Consider the following 20,000-nt stretch of genomic DNA (forward strand, 5'->3'; position numbering starts at 1 on the left):
TCGCCATGGTGGATCAAATGGCGCCCGGCAATCAACGAAAACATCTGGAGTTCACCTTGCGATGAAAGCGCTTACTTTTCAATACAATTATGCAATACAATACTTCCATAGGGGCTTTTCAGACCCAATAAAACACAATCAACGAAACGACAGAAGACATCAACAGCAACTGTTAAGAATCCCAACTGGCCGGAGGCAAGCCAGTTGGCTATTTACAAGTGCGTACGATAAGTTGAACCAGGGACTACCAGGAACAAATTCAACGAGTGATCAGAACAAATCTTGAACCCGGGAACATCCGGATCTCAAGGCAAGCGTCCTAACCACTGAGATAAAATGCATGTGTATGAACACATCTTTTAACGCTCGGACTGCTGACTTTAACAAGAATAGGCATTTTTTGTAACAAAATAAGTTGAAAATTCGACCTCGTATAGATAAAGATTCAAAAGACCTTGCGATTTTGATTTTAGAATTTGATGACGTCGCTGTAAAAACCAACTATTCGCGGCTTAACTTGCTGTGAAAAAAAACTTGAAGCGAACTCGAAAATTCCATTGTGATCAACCTGTCAGTCTCGATGACAATGCTATTCGAGCCTCAGTCTTTCTGAGTTTATTATTTTACTATAGTAACTACATGTCCTCTCACTCTCAGGGGACTATTTACGTTGTATCGTTTCCTCAGAAACAATGTGTGGTTATTTTGACCACAACTTTATCTTCTTAAATCAAACAGATCGCACTCACTGTGATTCAGAGTCAAGCTAAGGGCAAAGTATTTCAGTCATAATACTACTCGGCACTTATTGAAATCATCTCATGAAGTACATACATGCTTATTTGGTCCTATAAGATTATTTCTTTCCTTACTCTTCTTATGTAGTTGCTTCCAAAGAAACTGTGGAACGCACTATAATCTATATGATGAATCTGTGAGTCATCTGCGATTACGTGATCAGTATTTTTCACCTCAACAATGTGCAAAACGGACGATGTAGTAGACCTACAGCCTCGGTGATATTCGTCATCACAGTGGTCAGAATTTGTTGTGGACTCACTCGGCGCGCAACATTTTGACCACTGTGATGACGAATATGGTTGTCCATAAGAGTGCAGCCAACACTGAACCACTTTCGATTTGCTAAACAGACTAGTATTCGATCACATATGCAATTTGAGTAAGAGACTGAACCAACGAGAATGTCAAAGGAAACCTTGAGAAAGGTTATTCGTTTTACAAAACGTAGAAAAATGAGAAAGAGAACATAAAGAACATAATTTAAAATCGGTAACTGCATCATCATCATCATCATCATCATCATCATCATCATCATTAATACATGCTACAGATAAATTTTATTATCTGGAGATGTTGAATTAAACCCAGGTCCTAGAGAAGTAATATGTGGTGGGTCAAGTTAAAATTTTGTGGGTAGGACAGTCGTTGAACCAGGAACTATGCTTCAAATTCCTAGACCTATATACGTAGGACAAATAGGGGAGATGCATTATGTGGCAACTTTCATAACTGATGGAAATTCAGTGAAAAAAGATAGTGAAAAGTTAAATTATTCAATAGCTAAAAACAAACGCTAAATAGAGTTTGCACATATTTTTAAACCATGCAGCCCTTCCAACAGAAGCAAGCAAGCAATATTGTTTGCTGATCCATTTTATAGTGATAAGTGATATTAAGAACTATTATTCTGTGATAGTTTCAACACCACTGACTTTGTGAAAACAGTTGTCACATGCAATCCTTGACTGTCTATTTTTTTAGTTGGAGTAATTCTTTAAGGAGCGTCACGGTGCCTACTTCTTGATACTCGGGTTTCCCATGAGTGGAGCTTACTAATACAGGGCCACCATACATTGCTTCGCATTTAAAGCTTTTTACAAATACTATTGACTATTTATCTTTGAAACATCCGTGGTTACCCCCAATTTTCTTTTTGGATTTCCGATCGATAATACTTGTTAAGATCTGCTTTTCCCAAATATTCATAAACCGGGCAAAAATATGTACCTTTGAAACAGCAGACACCGTCCTTAATGGCAAAACAAGGCGATCTTTTATTCCTGAAACACTCGAGCCAGATGACCATTCCTACTCCTACTTGAGCTCACGACCTACACTCTTGTTCCTTCAGAGGATGTTGTATCAACCATCGCCGATATCAATTTTACACGTGAGGTCGTTTTCCTGGACCATTTCGCAACTTGGCCCAAGCAAGCCACCGGGCGGCCAGATTGTTTCCATGTCAAGTTCATAAACTATTTACAGTTTCTCTACTTGTGACCACCCTTTTGACGGGCTAAAATGGCGCCAACATCTGTGTAGTGTTCAAGAGAGCCTTCTAATCCGTCATTTCTGGCCATCCTTAGTTGTTTTGCCGAACTGTCTGAGGAGGGTTGCGTGCATTAAACATTGATAAAGCATCTTCTATTTTGTGTTCAGCAAGGATTTGTTCAAAACGCAACTTTTGTCCATTCTCAACTATCTCAACAAATTATCTCAACAAAATGAACGCGGCTCATAGTTAGCCGTTGACTCTGTCCCCAATCAAAGCCAACGTTGTTTGGTATATTTGGTGAACTTTACGCACAGTTTAAAGACCATTTTCCAGGGCTCAGCCTGTGTAACTTGATGATGAGCTTTCCTTTTTGGTCGGAGGTGCTGTCTGAAGTATCACAGAGCAGAGTGCAAGGCTCCTTTTCCTTTTCTGCATCTATAAACCCCCAGAATTCGTAAGAAATGACGCTATCATTGCCTTTTTTTCTGCAGATGATGCTAATTGATGTGCCATTTTTAATTAAGCTTCAATTTGAGAAAGAACGCCATACATTGCTTTGTATTTTAAAGCTTTTTACAAAGATTATTCATGAATTATCTTTGAAAAATGCATGGTTACCCCCAATTTTCTTTTTGGATTTTAATAACACTTGTTAAGATCTACATTTCCTGCATAATCACACACCGGGGCAAAAATATTGTTAATTAGTAGGCACCGTCCTTAAATTAATTTCACGTCGGGGAAAGGGTTCGCTCTTGTGACGGAAGCAGAAATAATTTAACCTGTTGGCCCCAGTTGTTCAAACGTTGGATAGCGCTATCCACCGGGTAGTGATTTATCCGGCGGGTAGCGCTATCCATCGTTTGAGCAACTGGGGCCTGTTCGATAAAGCGGCACCAGAAAACACCAAATAATCGAACTTCATACGCTGTAAACGTTTCTGACGGTAAGCTGTTGGTTAACGTTTTGTCCTTTTTCCTTTATTACCTTTAAAAATATGCTCAGAAATTTGTCCTTGGACTTTATCTGTTCCTTGAAGTTCACAGTTTTCCTCAAGCTTCGCTCTCGGAAAACTGTTCGCTTCTCGGAACTGATAACGTCTGCGGACAAATATCTGAGGCTATTGTTTGTATAATAATTAGAGCGAGGGACAACGTAATGGCGTTATTTGATGGCGATTGTTTTTTCCAGGGAACTGATGGTGTGGAATATCTTTCTATTCCTGTGGATTCAGCAACACTACGGCAGTTCATCGAAGATCAACAGAATAATAACGTATAGACGTCAATGAACAACACCTTAAACGGGAGAGTTAAATAAGTGCTTCACGTGTTAATTTGTTAGTGTGTAGACTGTATATTAGAGAGTATTTAGTAATGTTTATGAGAACGAATATAGTTTGCTTCAGCCGACTGGTGGAACTATGCGTGATGTCACTTTCACAGTCATCGTTTGAGTGTTACATAAAGGTAACGACCTCATTATTGAGGTTGAAAAACCAGCTTACTAATACTGTTCAAGGATGAAAACTAGTTTCTCTTCAGTTTCCCAGCATTCAAAAGGATGGTCAGTATAAAATATCGCTCATAAAAATAATCTCCTGTTTGTTTTGCAAGTTTTTAGAATTTTATACATTATTAAACAGATTCCACTTCTGCGGTTTGTGAAAAAGTAAATTGTCCTGTTTGTCGCTGATCTCATCGTGTTACTGACTTACAAGTGACAAGCCATGGAATTTTATTCGTAACTTCAACAGTCTTTAAGCAAGCACCCGGTTCGGTCCAGAGTTTCAAACGCTTTGACAGATCCAGAAAACACTAGGACTGATTTTACCCTAACCTGCGATCAGGCGTACTTTTCCTTAGACATGGTGCGAAAAGGTATTTCTTAGCGCCCTGTCTCAAGAAATGTACGCTTGATCGCAGGTTAATTTTACCCTGAGTTAGCTGCCGAGGCAACGAACGTCAACTTCTTTCCCCTAAAACCGAACTGAAATTTGACAATTAATTACAAGATCTCGATCCTAAAACAACTTAAGGGACGAGAATGCCAACAACCATTTCAAGGGACTGTGAACAATTATATATTACCAGAAACCCATAAGGTTTTATGGGTTTCTGATATTACTGAATAGGCCACTATCAAAAATCCCATACTGCTCTCTGTTGGCCCAAGCTTTGTCTTCATTTTCTCTTGTTCTCTTGTTTTTCTCTTTTCTATTGTAAGTCCCAAGAGAAACTGGAAACAATGGTTATGCAAAATTTTTGAGGGCGAACAAAGAGTATTATGGTATTTTTGAAAGTGGCCAATTAGCCTTTCTAGGCTCGTTACGACGGGAAAATTTCAAAAGAATATTTGTTTTAAAATGAAGGCAGTAGGTCTTATTAACACAAATACAAAAGAATATAAAGGTGGTCGCCATTTATGAAGGTGTGCAATCGCACGGTCATGGGTTCGAATCCTGGATTTTTTTAGGCTTGCTTGCAACTTTGTTGAAAATGAAAGTCTTAGCTTGCTTGCAAACATAGCAATGGATAACGAGATATTTAATACCTGAGCAAGTGATAGAAATTAGGTCAAAATATGTCTTAGTAACAGCCAGGAGCTTTATCTTTATAAAAAGATCGTATGCAAGGCATCTTGAACTTTTCTCAGACGTCAAAAACTGTAAACAAAGCAATCACATTGTCTCTCTCAGATGGAAAGGTTAAAATATTTTTCATAAGGATGTAACCTTTACCAATTGATTAAAAGTTGTGAAGACCTTCACATTTTATCTGAATTTACCATTACTCCCGAAAAAGAAATCTTACACGTGATAAATTTAACCTGAAAATCTAAAAATTGCCTCGATGTTGGTTGAGTTTGTTGGTTCTCTACTCTGCACAGAGAGGTTTTTCTCCGGGTCCTGTGGTTTTCCCATCTCCTGAACATTTGCCTTGATTTGCGTTTATTGTTAATTTCAGTTTACAGTGTCGCCAATTAGTGCTCCAGCACAAGAACGACTAGACACTTAATAAGTTGCTTACCTTACCTTTTTTTTTCCCATAATGCCCACCGTGGATACGGCGAGAGCCACTGAAATTTAATTTGACCAATCAGAATTCAGCGAGCGGGAAAAACTGTGCTATCCGACGTCACATCAATAGGTTCGCAGTTAAAGGACCAGAAAACTCTTTAAAAGATTTTGTGGCAACTTTTTTGGTAACAAACTTTGGCGCAAAACTGGGTTACCGGCGAGCGGCAATTCGAACATCAGCTGTTGTCCTTCGGCTGTTATTTGAGCTTTTTCTAGCCATTTTAAGACGAATTCAGTGGTATTTTGGAATCAAGTGTAAGAAGACGTCAAACTTGTATTGATAAATGTATTTATTTGTGTTAACTTTCGACAGGCTACAATAGATCGACAACAACGTCATTTACGCACAGAAATGCACCGTTTCTAGTAAAAGGGCAATGATTGGCCTGTTGTCCTGTGTGGCATAACGCCCTCCCGGTTAAACTATCAGATAGCATCGAGCGAGTGCAGAAACGGGCCTTGCGCATCATCTTTCCTTCACTGCACTACTAAGAGGCCTTGGCTACTACCGGGTGTGTATGGGTTTGTGTAGCAAATTATTTATAAAGATGAATGAGCCCGAGTCCCGTCTTCGCGATCTTGTGCCACCGACTCGGTTGCAGGTGCACGGCCGCTCCCTTCGCAACAAAGACAGACCATCCCTTATAAGTTGCAAAACTGAACGCTTTAAGCGAAGCTTTTTTCCGGCGATGTGCCTTTACGCTCATAGCATGTAATTTAGGAACTTATGGGAATTCAATGTATAACTTGATATATTTCTAGTTTCTAGTTTCTTATTTGTAGGCTTGCGCCGTAGCGGAAGGTTCCCTCGTCACCCTAAAACGCCTGGTCTCATTTTGGTTTTCCTTCAAAATCAAGGACACATTTCTTTTAGTTACCAAATTCAGTAGATGCAATAATTTAACTTAAAGAAAATTTCATTGAAGTATTTTGTGAAAGTGTGTATATTATATGATCAGCTGGTGTGTTAGGAAGAGGGGACCGGAGTAATTAAACATCACAGCTTCATGGGCGACATGTTTATTCGTTCGAGTGGAACCAGCCGAAAAATAGTAACTATCGAAACGATCATGATGATCATCAACAAAATATGACTGTCATTAGGGAACCAAGGGAATCGTTTGCAAGGAAACTGCTGGAAATTGGAGTTGACGCAAGAGGTGGGCAAATTCTGAGATATTTAAAAGGCCCCAAATTAAACGTTTGCATGAGTTCCATGATTACAAAATTAAGGAATTAGCTTTCAAATAGTTCTTAAGATTTTGACTTTAACATTTAAAAATTATTTTTGAAGTTGCCGTGGTTGCACTACATCATTTTTCAGAGGCAAGTAATGATTTTTGGTGGCTGGGGTTATATCCTAAGTATTTTAGGAGTGATTGCTTTCACAGACGTATTTTAAAAATATGACAATATCCTGTTTTATTTCCAACGTATCATTAATTTCTAATTTTCTGACATTTTTGTCATCTCTATCTTCACGTTTATGCTGTTATTAGGTCACAGGGGAATTTGATGATCAAGCCAACATAAATTTAAGTCAAGCTGATTTTAGTGTATTCCGGTCATGCATGCCATAAGGACCTTGAGCTCCAAATATAAGTTTCAAAGATCTTTTGCTTTAAGGTAAACCAAAATGCTACTAACTTGGTTAAAACATGAGGCTAAATTTCCATTTTTTGTCTTTCATTTTCAAGTTACGTTAACAAAAAAAACTATTTATTTAAGGTGAAAAGAATTTGCTTGGCGACAGTTGATCGGTCAATTGGGTATCAGTCAGGTACCTGCCAGCACCGCGTTCCACTTCCACACTCTGATAGTCACCGCCTGACTGTTGGTTATTTTCATATCGTCTTAGGTTGCAGCAGTACCTAGGCTGATATGACCCGCATGACCCTTGTCGGGTTACTAATTTGCCTCGCACTTGGTAAGTAGGAGATTAAATTCTATTTTAGACATTCTTATGGTCTAATTCATTTTGGAGAGGAGTTACATGAAAAAGAGGAGGAGGTTTAAGTCAATTACTTGTGACGCAAATGACGGCAAGAGAATCAGGCCTGATTTGTCTTTGATATTAGCCGTGTATTTCCGCTTTTCTTATTTCCCACTAAAGGTCTAGCTTTGAATGAGACTATTGTATTCGAGAATTTTGTCAAAAGTTAGAATCGCTTGTCCGTCTTCCTTAATACAGTTAAACATGATCTCAACATGACGTAAGTGTAGATATATATATTTCTGCGGTCATTCACTCTACTAAAGGAATTCACTACACTTCTTTGATCGGTTGAATAGTAGATTCTCAGCAGAGAGATTTCTTTTTCAAGAATTACCGAAGAGGCCCAAAAATCCACTAAAGAGATTAATCTGAAGATAAGACAAAAATATTGTTCAGGCGTAGCTAGGAATCCCTGCCCGAGTCAAAAACAGATTTAAGTGTCTTTGATTTGGGGAATCATTTATTCCTTTGTTTTGGCGAGTGCTTCCTGTCTCAATTCGAGTTTTTTGCGGTGCGCAGTGGAGGTATAAGGAGAGGTTAACGTCTTCGATCCAAAGAAAATTACTGCTCAGACAATCATGGTTTGGCAAGTTGAATGTCAAAACGGAAGCCGTTAGACTAAACACACTGGTGAAATTTTGATATCTTAGTAAAACTTTGACTATATGACATGTTTGCCTCACGGAAAAGAGCATAGAAGTCAATAGTGTGAATAATGTTTTTGTGTATTCAAGCAGAAAATTTTTACTGTTCACAGATTCAGCTGACCGATGAGAAAAAAGAAATGATTTGCGGACGAACTTGAAGATATTGTTTTGAAATTACTTGAGAAGAAAGAAAGGATTTCAGTGTTTTATTCAATTATAAAATAATTAGGATAGTACGCGCCCTCTCATTGGTCAATAACTATGTTTAGAAGAAAGTATGGAAACACGGCTGTGACATCACACGAATTTTGATTGGTTATGTATTGTCAGACGCACGTTTTGATTGGTTGGTAGGAAATATGAACGTGTGTCAAGAAAATCAAGAAGGAAAAAAAAACAGCATTTTCCTTCATTTGTTAAATTATCTTTAAGAAATATTTGTAAAAGCAATAGATGACTTTTTTTCCGTGTTTCCATAGTCTCATCTAAACACTTGGGGGAATTGGGAGAATTGTCGACAGTTATGCAAACCCTCGAGTGCGTCTCGGGTTAGCACAACTGTCTCGAATTCTCCCAACTCCCGCTCGTGTTTAGATGAGCCTATGGAAACACGGAAAACGTCCTTTGTTGCTTAGTTAGTGTGTGTTTCTCAAATCAAGACACTTCGAAGTTAGCCTGCAGAACAGGCGTGATTTTTTGCGTAAACAGAGGCGAAAGCGAGGCGAACGCGAGGCGAGCGCGAAGCGCGAATGGCGCGCGAGGGGAGGAGCGCGCTCGCCTCGCGTTCGCCTCACTTTCGCCTCTGTTTACGCAAAAAATCACGCCTGTTCTGCAGGCTACTTCGAAGTGGACTCTTCATTCGTGAACATTATATGGAATAATTTAGACTCTTTACTCGTTTTCGTTCTCAGAAATCCTAGTTTTCACTTCTTCATTCTTATCTCCGGCTTTGTACGAGTTTTTCCTTTGTTTCAGCGTAGTAAACAAAACAAATTTACAACATGGTCTAGGACACGAAATACATGTAATACGAAATACAACAACAAGTCATTTCCGAATCTATTTCAAACCGAGTGCGCGCGCATCAACCGCAGGTAGTTTTATACTACAGACCGTTTTATCTGATCTCCGCTAAGGTTAAGCCGACTCTAACCTTTTTCAAGTATCTTCAAGCTTAATACTAATAGAATTTGATCTTCTGGCGTAATGACAATCAGAGTCGACATGTATTCCTTTCGCAGCCACATTGATCTGGTTGATCAGGTGATCGACTGCTGTCGCTTTTTTCCATAGAAAGAAAATAAATGTATGTATGAATAGACCTTTGCACGGTTTTTGACCGCAATCTTGTCGGGGAGCAAACACGGCTAAATTTACAGTAAATGTATGGGATTTTGGCCGACTTTGAACCGCTGTAGCGCCGCTAAAAAGAGACTTATTTCTAATTTTTGCCACTACTTTAAATAGTTTTATTGATATCATTCATTCAAAAGAAAATAAGGCCAAATCAATCTTCTCATGTTGCTTCTAATTTCGCGGCAATTTGCCGTGATGATTTTAGAAGGGTTTGCATGGAATCTTCAAAGTTCGTTTATGGTCGTTGTAGCCTGAATCTGATCTTTATATTTCATGAAAATAATCTCAATATAAATGTCTTTTAAAAGACACTTTCACTGTGTAAATCCGTCTCTTTTTAGCGGCGCTACAGCGGTCAAAGTCGGCCAAATCATTTATTGTAAATTTAGCCTTGTTTGTCCCCCAACCAAGATGGCGCCAAAAACCTTGAAAGGGTCTATTGAATCGAGCATAACCCCGGCCCAAGTTGTTAAAATAAATGAAGGAATCTCATCTTTAGCCAGGATTTAATTAAAAAGACTTATCCTTACGGTAAGCAACCATTTGGGTGCCTGTAGGGTATATTTTTACCACGTTGTGGTTGCCAGCGATAAGGTGACTGGGCAAGATGAGCCACGTCTCTCATTTTCGCGAGCATGCCGATGATTTTGTTGTCAGTAAACTGACCATGGAGTTCTGAAAAGAAGGGTTTTAAAATAGAAAGATCGGTTTCAGGAACTGACATGGCTTCCTTCGTAAGTTGCTTTTAGCTGGTTCTGCTCGAGTAGTGAGAGCGGGATTTTGACGAACGTACCCACAGTTTGATCTAGAATTGTTAGTGTAGAAATTCCTTGCAACTTTAAATTTTACAATAGGAAAATAATCCACCGGCTAATTACAACGCATGTATTTTTGGTGACCATACTTACACACTTGCCTGTAAATTTAAACGCAGATTTACACCTTTTCAGCTCACGCTAATTTTTCCTTAGGGCCTCAATGCAGGGGTTTCTTGACGAAAGAAATAACGGCCTTTAGTGGATAGGGAGGGGCTCCACTTCTACTTGTCCCTCTGTGACAAAACTAGTTTTACGACGGGACGCCAAGAAACTTCTGAATTGTAGGAAAAAGAACATCTTATAACGTCGTGGTTACTTTTCAGTTAAAGATGTCACATAGAAACAAAAGACGTAACATTTCGTTGTTTCGTTTCACAAAGTCGTTGACGCACAACAAGTACAACAGACGAGTGGAAGTGATGTGACAGAGGAGGAGCCTCACCCTTATACCATTTCCTTCTTCCTGTTCCCGAATAAACAAACTGTTGACTTGATAGGTGATAAAGGGAACAAGACAAACAAATCCACGCAGCATGATAAGACAAAGCGAAATACCACTAAAGGTAACTGATTACAGTGTAATCTTACAGGTTTGGAATATTTATGTAAAAAATTGTTTACATCACAGGTATGGCAAAAAATATATGTACATAAAAGGGTCGTGTCGAATGTTTAAAGTGACTACATAGTTTAACTGATATCGTGAACTTGATGGCTGGGTAACAATATGTATCAGATCAGCTTGCGTGGCCAGACCTCTTAATAACAACTTTAAAGAAGATAACTGGGTTACATATAATGCAGAAAAGGAATCACATAAAAGGTTGCCCATCCTCCAAAAAGCCATCCCTCTGTTTTGGATTACTGCTCTCTTATTATCCTGATATTGTTTGCCATTCAGCGATGGTTGAACCGGCGTTACTCAAGGACAATCCACCTGAGGATGACATTGAAATCTTCTATCAACGAGGAAGCGTGTTGCATCCCGCTCATGAAATGTATCCCATGTGTCACCACTGTCCTAAGAATTCTACTTACGAAGAATGCACACATAAACGTACTCTTAAGAGATGCGACAATGGACTTTCCAATATCTGCTTTACAAAGAGTACGAAAAGAGACAACAAAGTTCATTATAACATGGGATGTGCTAATCATAAACAATGCCAGAGGGCGAGAGCAAAGCCTTGCAAAGGTACGTAGAAACTATTTTGTAAATGTAAATTCTCAAGGATCAGCCCAAGAAAGTGAAAATCTTTTTTTCTCTTCAGACGAGCTAACTTATTTATTGAGTGGAGATGACGAGTATTGATCACGTTCAACGAGGCTTTCTCTCAAGGAAAAATCGTCCGAATCGTACGTGCTGCATTTTGAGGACCAGAAATCTGCGGACTCTGTTAGAAAACAGCTTATAGATCTTGGAAACCGCTGATCTGAAACCAAATACAACCAGTGTTCACAAGTCCAAAAATCGGGCAGCCGTAATTAGCGGTCACAAGAGAAAATGAGGGGACAGAGAGGGAGGCTCCCGGTCCAGCCCTTGGGATATGTCATGTCCACGAAAGTTATTTTTAGACGAGCAGAAGTCTTTGTTCTAGCGGAAGTCTGTCTACCGAGACGTCCGCATGCATTTTGAAAAGACATGATGAATATTTATTCATCAGCCTTCCACGTGCTCCGCCATTTTCTCTTTTCACTCAGAACCTGAGAGCGAGACAAGACTGCATGCGGACGTCCCGGAAGACAGACTTCCGACTTCCGCTCGTCTAAAAATAACTTTCGTGGACATGACATATCCCGGCCAACGCCCTGAGACTCCCTCTCTGTCCTCTCATTTTCTCGTGGCGGTCAATATGTTATCCGTGAACAGCTAAAATGATGTGATCTTTGTGATACAGATTCTATCGGTTACACTACTCGTCATCTCCATCAACGAACGAAAGGACACAGCACGTCCGCCGTTGGAGTGCAAGAGTCGCGGATTGCGTGCAAACATTCGTAACAGTTTCGTATCTTTATTGGTAGCCATTAAATGTCGTCGTGTAAAAATTTCCTTGGTGTTTCCGGTTTCGGCCTCTCTAAAAAAAACAGCAGTTGGCCTCATCTTATTTGATTTGCGGTCTCCACAAAAATCAGAGTACTTGTACTCGGAAAGCATCTTCGTCTTCGTCGATGCCGCTGTCGTCGTCTTCATCATTATCATGCAGTTTCCCTTAGTGAAAAAAGAAAACAAGGGGTTTGCTCGCCGTGCGCATACGTTTTATCTTTTGGTAAATTTGTTAGCCCTTCTCGCCTTGACAACGACGTGATATGACTAAATTTGAGGTTGTGTGATCGAAGAACGCGGGCACCTGACTATAAATTTTCAATTTTGTTTCCAAGCATCCACTTTGTTCATACCAGTTTGATACACACTTTCCATGCCGAACGACTTGGAGTTATAGCGAATTTATCACAATAACGGACAGTTTTATATTTGGATTACGTTCCAGAACCCGCGAACCCGCGCTTCATCGTCTCTACTTAATTAAACTCTTCATCATCATTTCCATCTCAATCACCTTTACCTACACTGTCATCGTCAACGCATCATCCCTTTCCATCACGGTCGTCCCTTGGATCAGTATAGTCTTGGACAAAATGGGTTGAGAATGTTAAAAACAGTTGTTATTTTACGCACTACCCCCTCAATATGGCATCATAGCAGACTCCCCCCTCTGCCCCACAACCAATGTTGATAAGCTCAGGTTCGACATGCTTTGTTTGGTCCAGCAATATTTATTCGGAAGGCGCGGAGGGCAAAAGGAACGCTTGTTTTTCATACTTGTGATTTTAGTTAGTCCAAAAGCAGAATTTTCTCCGCAATTTTGTCCGAGACTGTATTTTATTGGTCTACCTGGAGCACCGTGTGCGGGGCATCCTCAATAGTAATAATTAAGGGGTTTTAATTTCGTCTGCTGTTTGAAACATTCGGCTTTTCACTACACCAACGCACCTCTTAGAGCGATTTTCAATTGAGTGTCGAAAGCAATTAGCGAATTGCTTTGGTTTTGCATTACTTTACTGAGTGATTGGTTCAAAGTTCTCCCGCCACTTTTTCAACCAACCAGAAGTGAAACCAAAACCAATCGTGGCTCGTGCGTGTAAATTTTCCCGCGCTTTGTGTCGGCTACGTGTAATTATCTCGAGTTTTGATTGGTTTACTGGATTGTCTCCGTCCTTTTTGATTGGCCAAAGTAATTACTTTGGTTTTGGTTTTACGACACTCGATTGAAACTCGCTCTATCAATGTTTTATCAATAAGGCAATGTTTTATTACTAACACAGTGTTAATATTTTAATACAGCTTCATTAATTTTTGTTAGCTAAATATTACTATCTTGTCATTCTATTTTCTCCCAGCACACGAGAAACGGTGCTTCACATGTTGCCAGTGGAGTGGATGTAACTCGATTGCTCATCATGATGACACCATTGCTCTTTCCTCCTGGAACACAGGTCACATTACCAAACTAGGATGGAGTACATTCGGCATCAGCCTTGTAACCCTGATTCTGGTGTATTTATTGTAAAAAAGACATAGTCATCATTTCTTTTAATGTACATAAGCTGGTTAAGCCTGTACCAGAGACAGTTTTTCACGCTATCTTCGGACAGCAGATAGCTATGACGACCTATCCGGGGCACAACAGAATAATGCACATTCACGGCACACATTTCATATCCGAAAAATGAAATTCGTCCATTATACACCCCAAAAAATGCCAAATAAGAAATTCTATACAAGGGCCTAGGGGGATGCCGAGTTAGAGTTTGATAAACCAAAAAATCCTACATGAACAGTGTGCGAGGGCTCAACGGACGCAAAAGTTGGCTTGCAGCAGAAATCATACGAGTACATGATTTGAAAAGTGATGCTTTGTATGGGAGAGAAATCTTTCTAAATTGAGCCAATGAGTGGGTGAATTCCATGTACAAGCACCTAACATGTGGTACCTATAATAAAACACTGAAGCCCTGATCATTTGATTAATGATCTTTTACTTAACATCATAATATAGGACAAAAACAGGATGAAATATTAACTTAAAGGAAATGGGGCCATGTGGGTAGCAAATCTTTAATTTACCTACTTGAAGTGACATAAAAGTATGTTTCGTACGAAATAAAGGAACTAGATTCCATAATTTTACGTCCTACCGAGCACATAAACTCTGATGGATATCGGAAGAGTCTCTACGGATAAATCTATGGAGGCTATTGTGTTTCATCTTTCAAACTATTGTCCACTTGCTATTAAAGTGAACTAAAGGATAAGCTGGCAAAAAGAACAAAAACAATCAGTAGGGCTCCCAAATACAAGAAACAAGAGGAAGTAGATTCCCTGAATGGGTCATCTGTTCTCCTAACAAGATGAAATGTCGCTCGTGTGATCTTATTGTTCAAAGGCCATTCCATGTACAAAGTTACTTCGAAGTTACTTCAGTTCCCACCCGCTGGTCAGAGTTTTTCTCTTTTCTTGTGTGGGCCCATTTTCATCAGTAAGGCTAACGCTCACATGGTTCATATGGGGTAGAAACTTAGCACTTCACATTACACTTTAATCAGTTAAGTTACTTCTTCTGTATGTCATGTATTTACAGTTTTTTTGGGATGCCGTTAGCCTACGAGTAAAAAGATCATCATTCACTACGGTGAGGCGAGTAGAGTGGAGAGAACAAAGTTAGCCGAAAAATGTTTATTCATGTAAAAGCAGTTGGATGCTCAGTTGAAGTCCTGAAGTTGTGTAAAAGTGAAGGAAATGAACACAGCATGACTGTGCAAAACTGCACATTATACTTACAATCATGAACTTTCTTCAGCAAGTGAGAAGGAGATCCAGAAAACAAGGCAGCCTTAAAAGGAATTGGCTTTTAAAAGGTCGTCCTTTCACAAAATATGAATACAAGTCACAACTTTTACGAACTGGCGTCTTATCTATTCCTTTATATCCAATATCTTTAAGCTATGAATTAACTGCTAAGGTTACATAGTTATTGACAATCGTGTGGCACTTTATTATCCATTAAATTTTTGAAAAGGATGACAAACAAAAATTTGATCAAACTAAACGGTAGAAGAGAATTTATATTAAAAATACATATCCAACAAGAGAAGGAGTTCATTTGATAAAATGTAATGCAGTAGTGCCATTTGTTGTCGGAGCAAATGGAAACCATTAGTCCCAGAGATCCTGGGGCTCAACAAATCGCCACTTGAAACCAAACACATCGCGTATCTTGAAATGACTCGAGCTTATAAAGTGAAGTACGAAATGTCCAGTCTGTTATTATTGATGTTGTTGTTGTTGTTATTGTTATTACTATTACTCCTCATCATCTCCTTTATCCACTTGTTCAAGTCATCGTTTCCTTTGCCTAACGAGTTCTAGTTTTACAACTTTTCCTCTGCTTTTTTCTGTAATCCTAGAATCGCTGAATGGGCACACTGAATCAAAACCTTTCTTTATTTCGATTATTGATATATAGATTTAGCGAAGCCTAAAAGCGGGGCTCGCACGTTATTTATTCTTACAATGTTAACATGGCTTGAGCCTGCGGTCCAATCAAAACCCAGTACCTGATCAGCGGTCAACTTAAAAAAAACCCCAGCTGACCTCGATAAGCTCTAAACTTGAACCTGCGATATTGTCACGTGACACTGGTCAGTAAGTAAGCAAGTAACTAAGGAAGTAAGTAAGTGAAAATTATCAGTTAAGCTAAAAAGAGAAAGTAAAAAACGCTTTACAACTGTTTTACATGATTGCCGTGTGGGAATCAGATATGTCAGATATCTGCTTAATCATACGTTTGAACTGCCCAATAGATTCAGTATTTCTTAAGTATTGGGGCAAATTGTTCCACAAACAGGCCCCGTTATAACAGACACTTCATTTAAAATAATTAGTATTTGACTTGGGCAGAGTAAGTTTGCCTTACAAGTTTCCTAAGTTATATTCAGCAATGCGTTGACTGAAAAGGTGTTGAAGATACTCCGGGGCAAAATTATGAATTGTTTTATACATAATTAGAAGAGACAGCTTCTCACACTTAAGAGCGTCGAGAAATTCAAGGAGCATAGAGCTCATATCCATAAAAGGGTAATTTAGTAATTACCCTGGTTGCGCGATTTTAATTTTCGCAGCTTATCACTCGACAGCTGGCCACTTAAGCAGTCCCAGAAAGGACTGCAATAATCAAAATGCAGTAATATTAAGGCTTTATGAATTTGAAGTGCACTATTAGTTGAGATAAAGTGTCGTATTCGTTTTAAGACTCCTATATGCAAGGAAACGTTCCTGCATATCTCGTCTACATGATTTGACTAAGAAAGCTGATCATTAATGGTAAGACCCAGGGATTTAGAGTGATCTACTCTCCTGATCATTTCGTGATCAATTCGAGTATCAACCTCGTCACATTGAGTGTTTAATCTCTGCCTATATCCAATTATTATTAACTCTATCTTAGCCACATTTAATTAAACTCAGCCTGTTGGTTCTCAGCTAACATAAGGTTACTGAGTTTGGGAGTTATTGCTAGTCTAATCTTTGTTAAAGTTTTTGCAGTTCAGTAGGGTTATATTGGTATCAGTGAACATTTTCCAGGGGCACCCAACGTCAATCTTCGGAAAGTATCTGTTCGGAAGACGATTTGAGATCTAGAAATTTCGGAACATTTGTTGTAAATTTCTTGCTTGCCTGCCTGTCCTAGGATTTTCGAACATCTAAAATATGGTAGAATTGCCCTTTTAAACGGGTTTTTACCCTAAAAAGGTCACCTAGAATTTTTGGGAGCCTTTTTTCTGGCTGAAAATTTCGGAAAAGTAACTTTTAATCCCTATAATTTTCGGATCACTAGACTTTCAGCTAGGAAATCCGAACAGATAAAAAATTTTTAGGGGATAAAAATATGCTTATATCTACCGTTTAAATACTGAAATACGTCTGACAATGCTATGTTTAAGTTGTTTTGAACTATATTCCCGTTGGGTGCCCCTGATTCTCTGAAAGCCTACTGGAGACAGTTAGAGAGATCGTTAATATACATTTGAAAAAGAAAGGAACCTAATATGATGCCTTGCAGGACCCCACAAGTAATAGTGCGAAGAGCTGACAGTCTTCCATTTACGTAACATCTTTGGGTCCGATTGCTTAGGTACTATTGAAACCACATGACAGTTTCCTGGTTGGCCCCAAAGTATGACATCTTGCGTAAAATAATTTCATTATCTATAGTGTCGAATTCCTTTTTAAGGTCAATGAAAACGACACCATTCAGGAAGCCATTGTCGATGTTAACAGACCAGAAATTTCCATTCAGTTGGTTAGATTCCCGTGAGGATTGATTTTGTAAGTATGTCGGTTAGAGAAGCTTAGTGATGGTGCCGATAAGCTCAAGCTTAACGTTGCAAAATCAGAGTTCATCATTATCGGTACAAGACAACAACTGGCAAAAATCAATGTTGATAATCTTCGGGTAGGTGATGCCGTACTCAAACCACTTAACGAAGTTCGTAACTTAGGGTGTTGGTTAGATCCGCAACTAAGTCTGTCAAACTGCCTTCTACTATGTACACAACATAAGGAAAATTAGACGCTGAACAAAGACTCTGATTAGCGCAAGGATTACAAGTCGCTTAGGGCTACTGTAATAGCCTGCCCTATATGGTGTTCCTTTAATCCATCTTCAGAAGCTAGAAAGGGTGCAAAACACTGCAGCAAGATTTATTTGTAATATTCCAAGATTTGAACATATCACACCAACATTAACGCGACTACATTGGCTTCCTGTAAAATCTAGAATTGAACAGTTTAAGATCTTATTAATTACATTTAAAGTTATTCATGGATTAACTCCTGACTATCTATCAGAACTGATCACCATTAGAACTCCATCAAGATATAACTTAAGATCAAACGATGAGATATTACTTGTACCACCAAAAGTGAAAACACTTCAAACCTCAGACAGTAGAAGATTTCAAAAAATTACTTAAGACCCTATTTAATGGTCACTTAAATCCGTTTCTGTTGGCCTGTAGCTTCACTCGCGCGTACACTCGAATGAGTGGATGACGCATGCGTAAATGCCGATCTTCTAACCCCCTCATTTTTCCAGATTTTTCAACTTTACTCGCTTATATCTTTGCTTCCGGACGGTGAATTTTTTTCATTTTTTGCATGTTAGCTTCGATTAATTTAAAACGTTTGTATTTCAAATGTAAAAAAAATTCTGTAGGTGAAAAAAGAAATTAGCGACAAAAACTGACCTACAGATTTTGTTGAATTTTAAATATTTTAGAGATTATTTCTAACATTATCTGGTAACGCTGAACGGGAAGATTTCACAGTCCCGTTGTTTCAAAGAAGACAATATATCTTGATTTTAAGGCTCAAAGAAATGCCTTATATCGTTTCCTTGGTGACGTTATTTTGGAGGAAAATGTGATGTGAGAAATTTATGATGGCTACATAATACCCTGGCCAAATTTTGTCTTGATATGATTACCCTAACTGTACCTAAAAACAGAATATGTTTATTTGTTTCAAAAAAAGGAGAAACTCTCTCAAGCCTCCTTAAATTAAGTCAATCTTTGAATACGAAAGTTGAACAAACGCGCCAACATTGCTTTGTATTTAGCAGTGGGGGCAAAATATTTCCATTCGAAACCTACGAATTTTGGTCAAATGGAATGACCGTAAGTTGGACCAATTCTGCCAATCACGTACTCACATGTCAGACTAATTAATGAAAACTTTCTCACACCAGCCAATCAAAAAAGTGCCAAACGGAAGTAGTTTAAATCGTGAACACCTAGACGAGGCTGTTCGGTGACGTCATGTCCGCTGCTGTGTAATTACGTCATGTGACAAAAATATGCATGGAAGGGACGCGACGGACGGAGTTGTTTAAATTTACTATTTTTGGAGCTTAATTTTCGGTTTCTTTTACATTAAACGGTCTAAGAAGGATAGGGGTGAGACCCTTAAATGGGAAGTTGAGAGTGTGGACGTTTTGTAGTTGCTGGAGCTTGTTGACGAAACGAATTGCGAGGGCTAATGAAGAAGGACGGATTCAAAATGTCGGACAGTGATGATAAACCGTTTGAGTGTACGGCTCCTGGATGTGGACAGGTAAGCGTTTTCTGTCTGCCGTTTCTCCAGACTGTGTCTTCCTGGGGGAGTTTGGCAGGGACTGGTTTAATTTTATAGTGATGTCGTCACCTGTGTTGGCCTCACAACCTGACGTAAGCCTACATTTAGCTATTTTAGTTATTTTTTCACCCTTCTCTTCGCAGAGATTTGCTAACAACGACCATCTTGAAAGACACAAACAAAAGCACCAGCTTACACTTAAATTCGGCTTGCTTAAAGGATCGGACCTTTCCGTGGCAGGTAATGGTTCAATTTATTTAGAATTAGAAAAAAATAATCAGACATTAATTTTTTCCGTGAGTCATTTCGGGTATAAACTATTGTTTGTGTTAGAAATGGCAATAAATTTATAAGTTCGTATTAATTGTTAAGTCTTAGTAGGCTGTTAAGCTTACTAATGTTGTATGTTGGAAGATTACGTGAGCAGCCTAAGCTCGAATATTACTCGGGAAAAGTACTTGTACACCATCCACATCCAGGTGAAAATCGTGAGGTATCACACCGACTATAAAAGATGCTAAGATGAATATGCTAGTAATGATGGATACTGAGTAACTGCAGAGTACCTGGACACTATTGTGTTCTTGGAGCAGTATCACTTGAAGAACCACA

The 20,000-nt window shown here is 39.0% G+C and overlaps 3 protein-coding genes across 9 annotated transcripts in view; all 3 read left to right on the forward strand.

The window, feature by feature from the left end:
• The window catches only part of LOC138054342 (origin recognition complex subunit 2-like), a 71,504-nt gene extending 67,537 nt beyond the window's left edge, over positions 1-3,967 (forward strand). For both annotated transcript variants that reach the window (XM_068900821.1, XM_068900863.1), the window contains exon 15: positions 3,488-3,967. In XM_068900821.1, the coding sequence (XP_068756922.1) occupies positions 3,488-3,577 (90 nt within the window). In that variant the 3' untranslated portion in view covers positions 3,578-3,967. The remainder of the gene's footprint in view (positions 1-3,487) is intronic.
• Positions 3,968-6,469: 2,502 nt separating this feature from the next.
• On the forward strand, positions 6,470-14,212 carry LOC138054630 (uncharacterized). Of its 6 annotated transcripts, none has more exons than XM_068901176.1 (6): positions 6,953-7,001; positions 7,104-7,155; positions 7,234-7,302; positions 10,573-10,755; positions 11,094-11,387; positions 13,595-14,212. In XM_068901176.1, the coding sequence occupies exons 3-6, from the start codon at positions 7,257-7,259 to the stop codon at positions 13,762-13,764; spliced, it is 693 nt and encodes a 230-aa protein (XP_068757277.1). In that variant the 5' UTR covers positions 6,953-7,001; positions 7,104-7,155; positions 7,234-7,256; the 3' UTR covers positions 13,765-14,212. The 6 variants fall into 6 exon arrangements, with proteins under 6 accessions (XP_068757271.1, XP_068757286.1, XP_068757252.1 ...); XM_068901181.1 differs by having other exon boundaries at positions 10,690-10,755; XM_068901170.1 differs by lacking the exons at positions 6,953-7,001; positions 7,104-7,155 and adding an exon at positions 6,470-6,535.
• Positions 14,213-19,099: 4,887 nt separating this feature from the next.
• LOC138056298 (cyclic AMP-dependent transcription factor ATF-7-like) overlaps positions 19,100-20,000 on the forward strand; it is a 34,909-nt gene continuing 34,008 nt past the window's right edge. Inside the window, exons 1-2 of the mRNA XM_068902111.1 lie at positions 19,100-19,367; positions 19,532-19,628. Coding sequence (XP_068758212.1) covers positions 19,293-19,367; positions 19,532-19,628 — 172 coding nt within the window. The 5' untranslated portion in view covers positions 19,100-19,292. The remainder of the gene's footprint in view (positions 19,368-19,531; positions 19,629-20,000) is intronic.

Source organism: Montipora capricornis, chromosome 1 (assembly GCF_036669925.1).
Source record: "Montipora capricornis isolate CH-2021 chromosome 1, ASM3666992v2, whole genome shotgun sequence".
Taxonomy (NCBI): Eukaryota; Metazoa; Cnidaria; class Anthozoa; order Scleractinia; family Acroporidae; genus Montipora; species Montipora capricornis.

Coding starts and splice junctions, on each gene's coding strand:
- LOC138054630 (XM_068901170.1), top strand. CDS start 7,257: ATGACCCGCATGACCCTTGTCGGGTTACTAATTTGCCTCGCACTTG. Junction 7,303..10,572: donor ACTAATTTGCCTCGCACTTG/GTAAGTAGGAGA, acceptor CGTTTCACAAAG/TCGTTGACGCACAACAAGTA. Junction 11,388..13,594: donor GAGAGCAAAGCCTTGCAAAG/GTACGTAGAAAC, acceptor ATTTTCTCCCAG/CACACGAGAAACGGTGCTTC.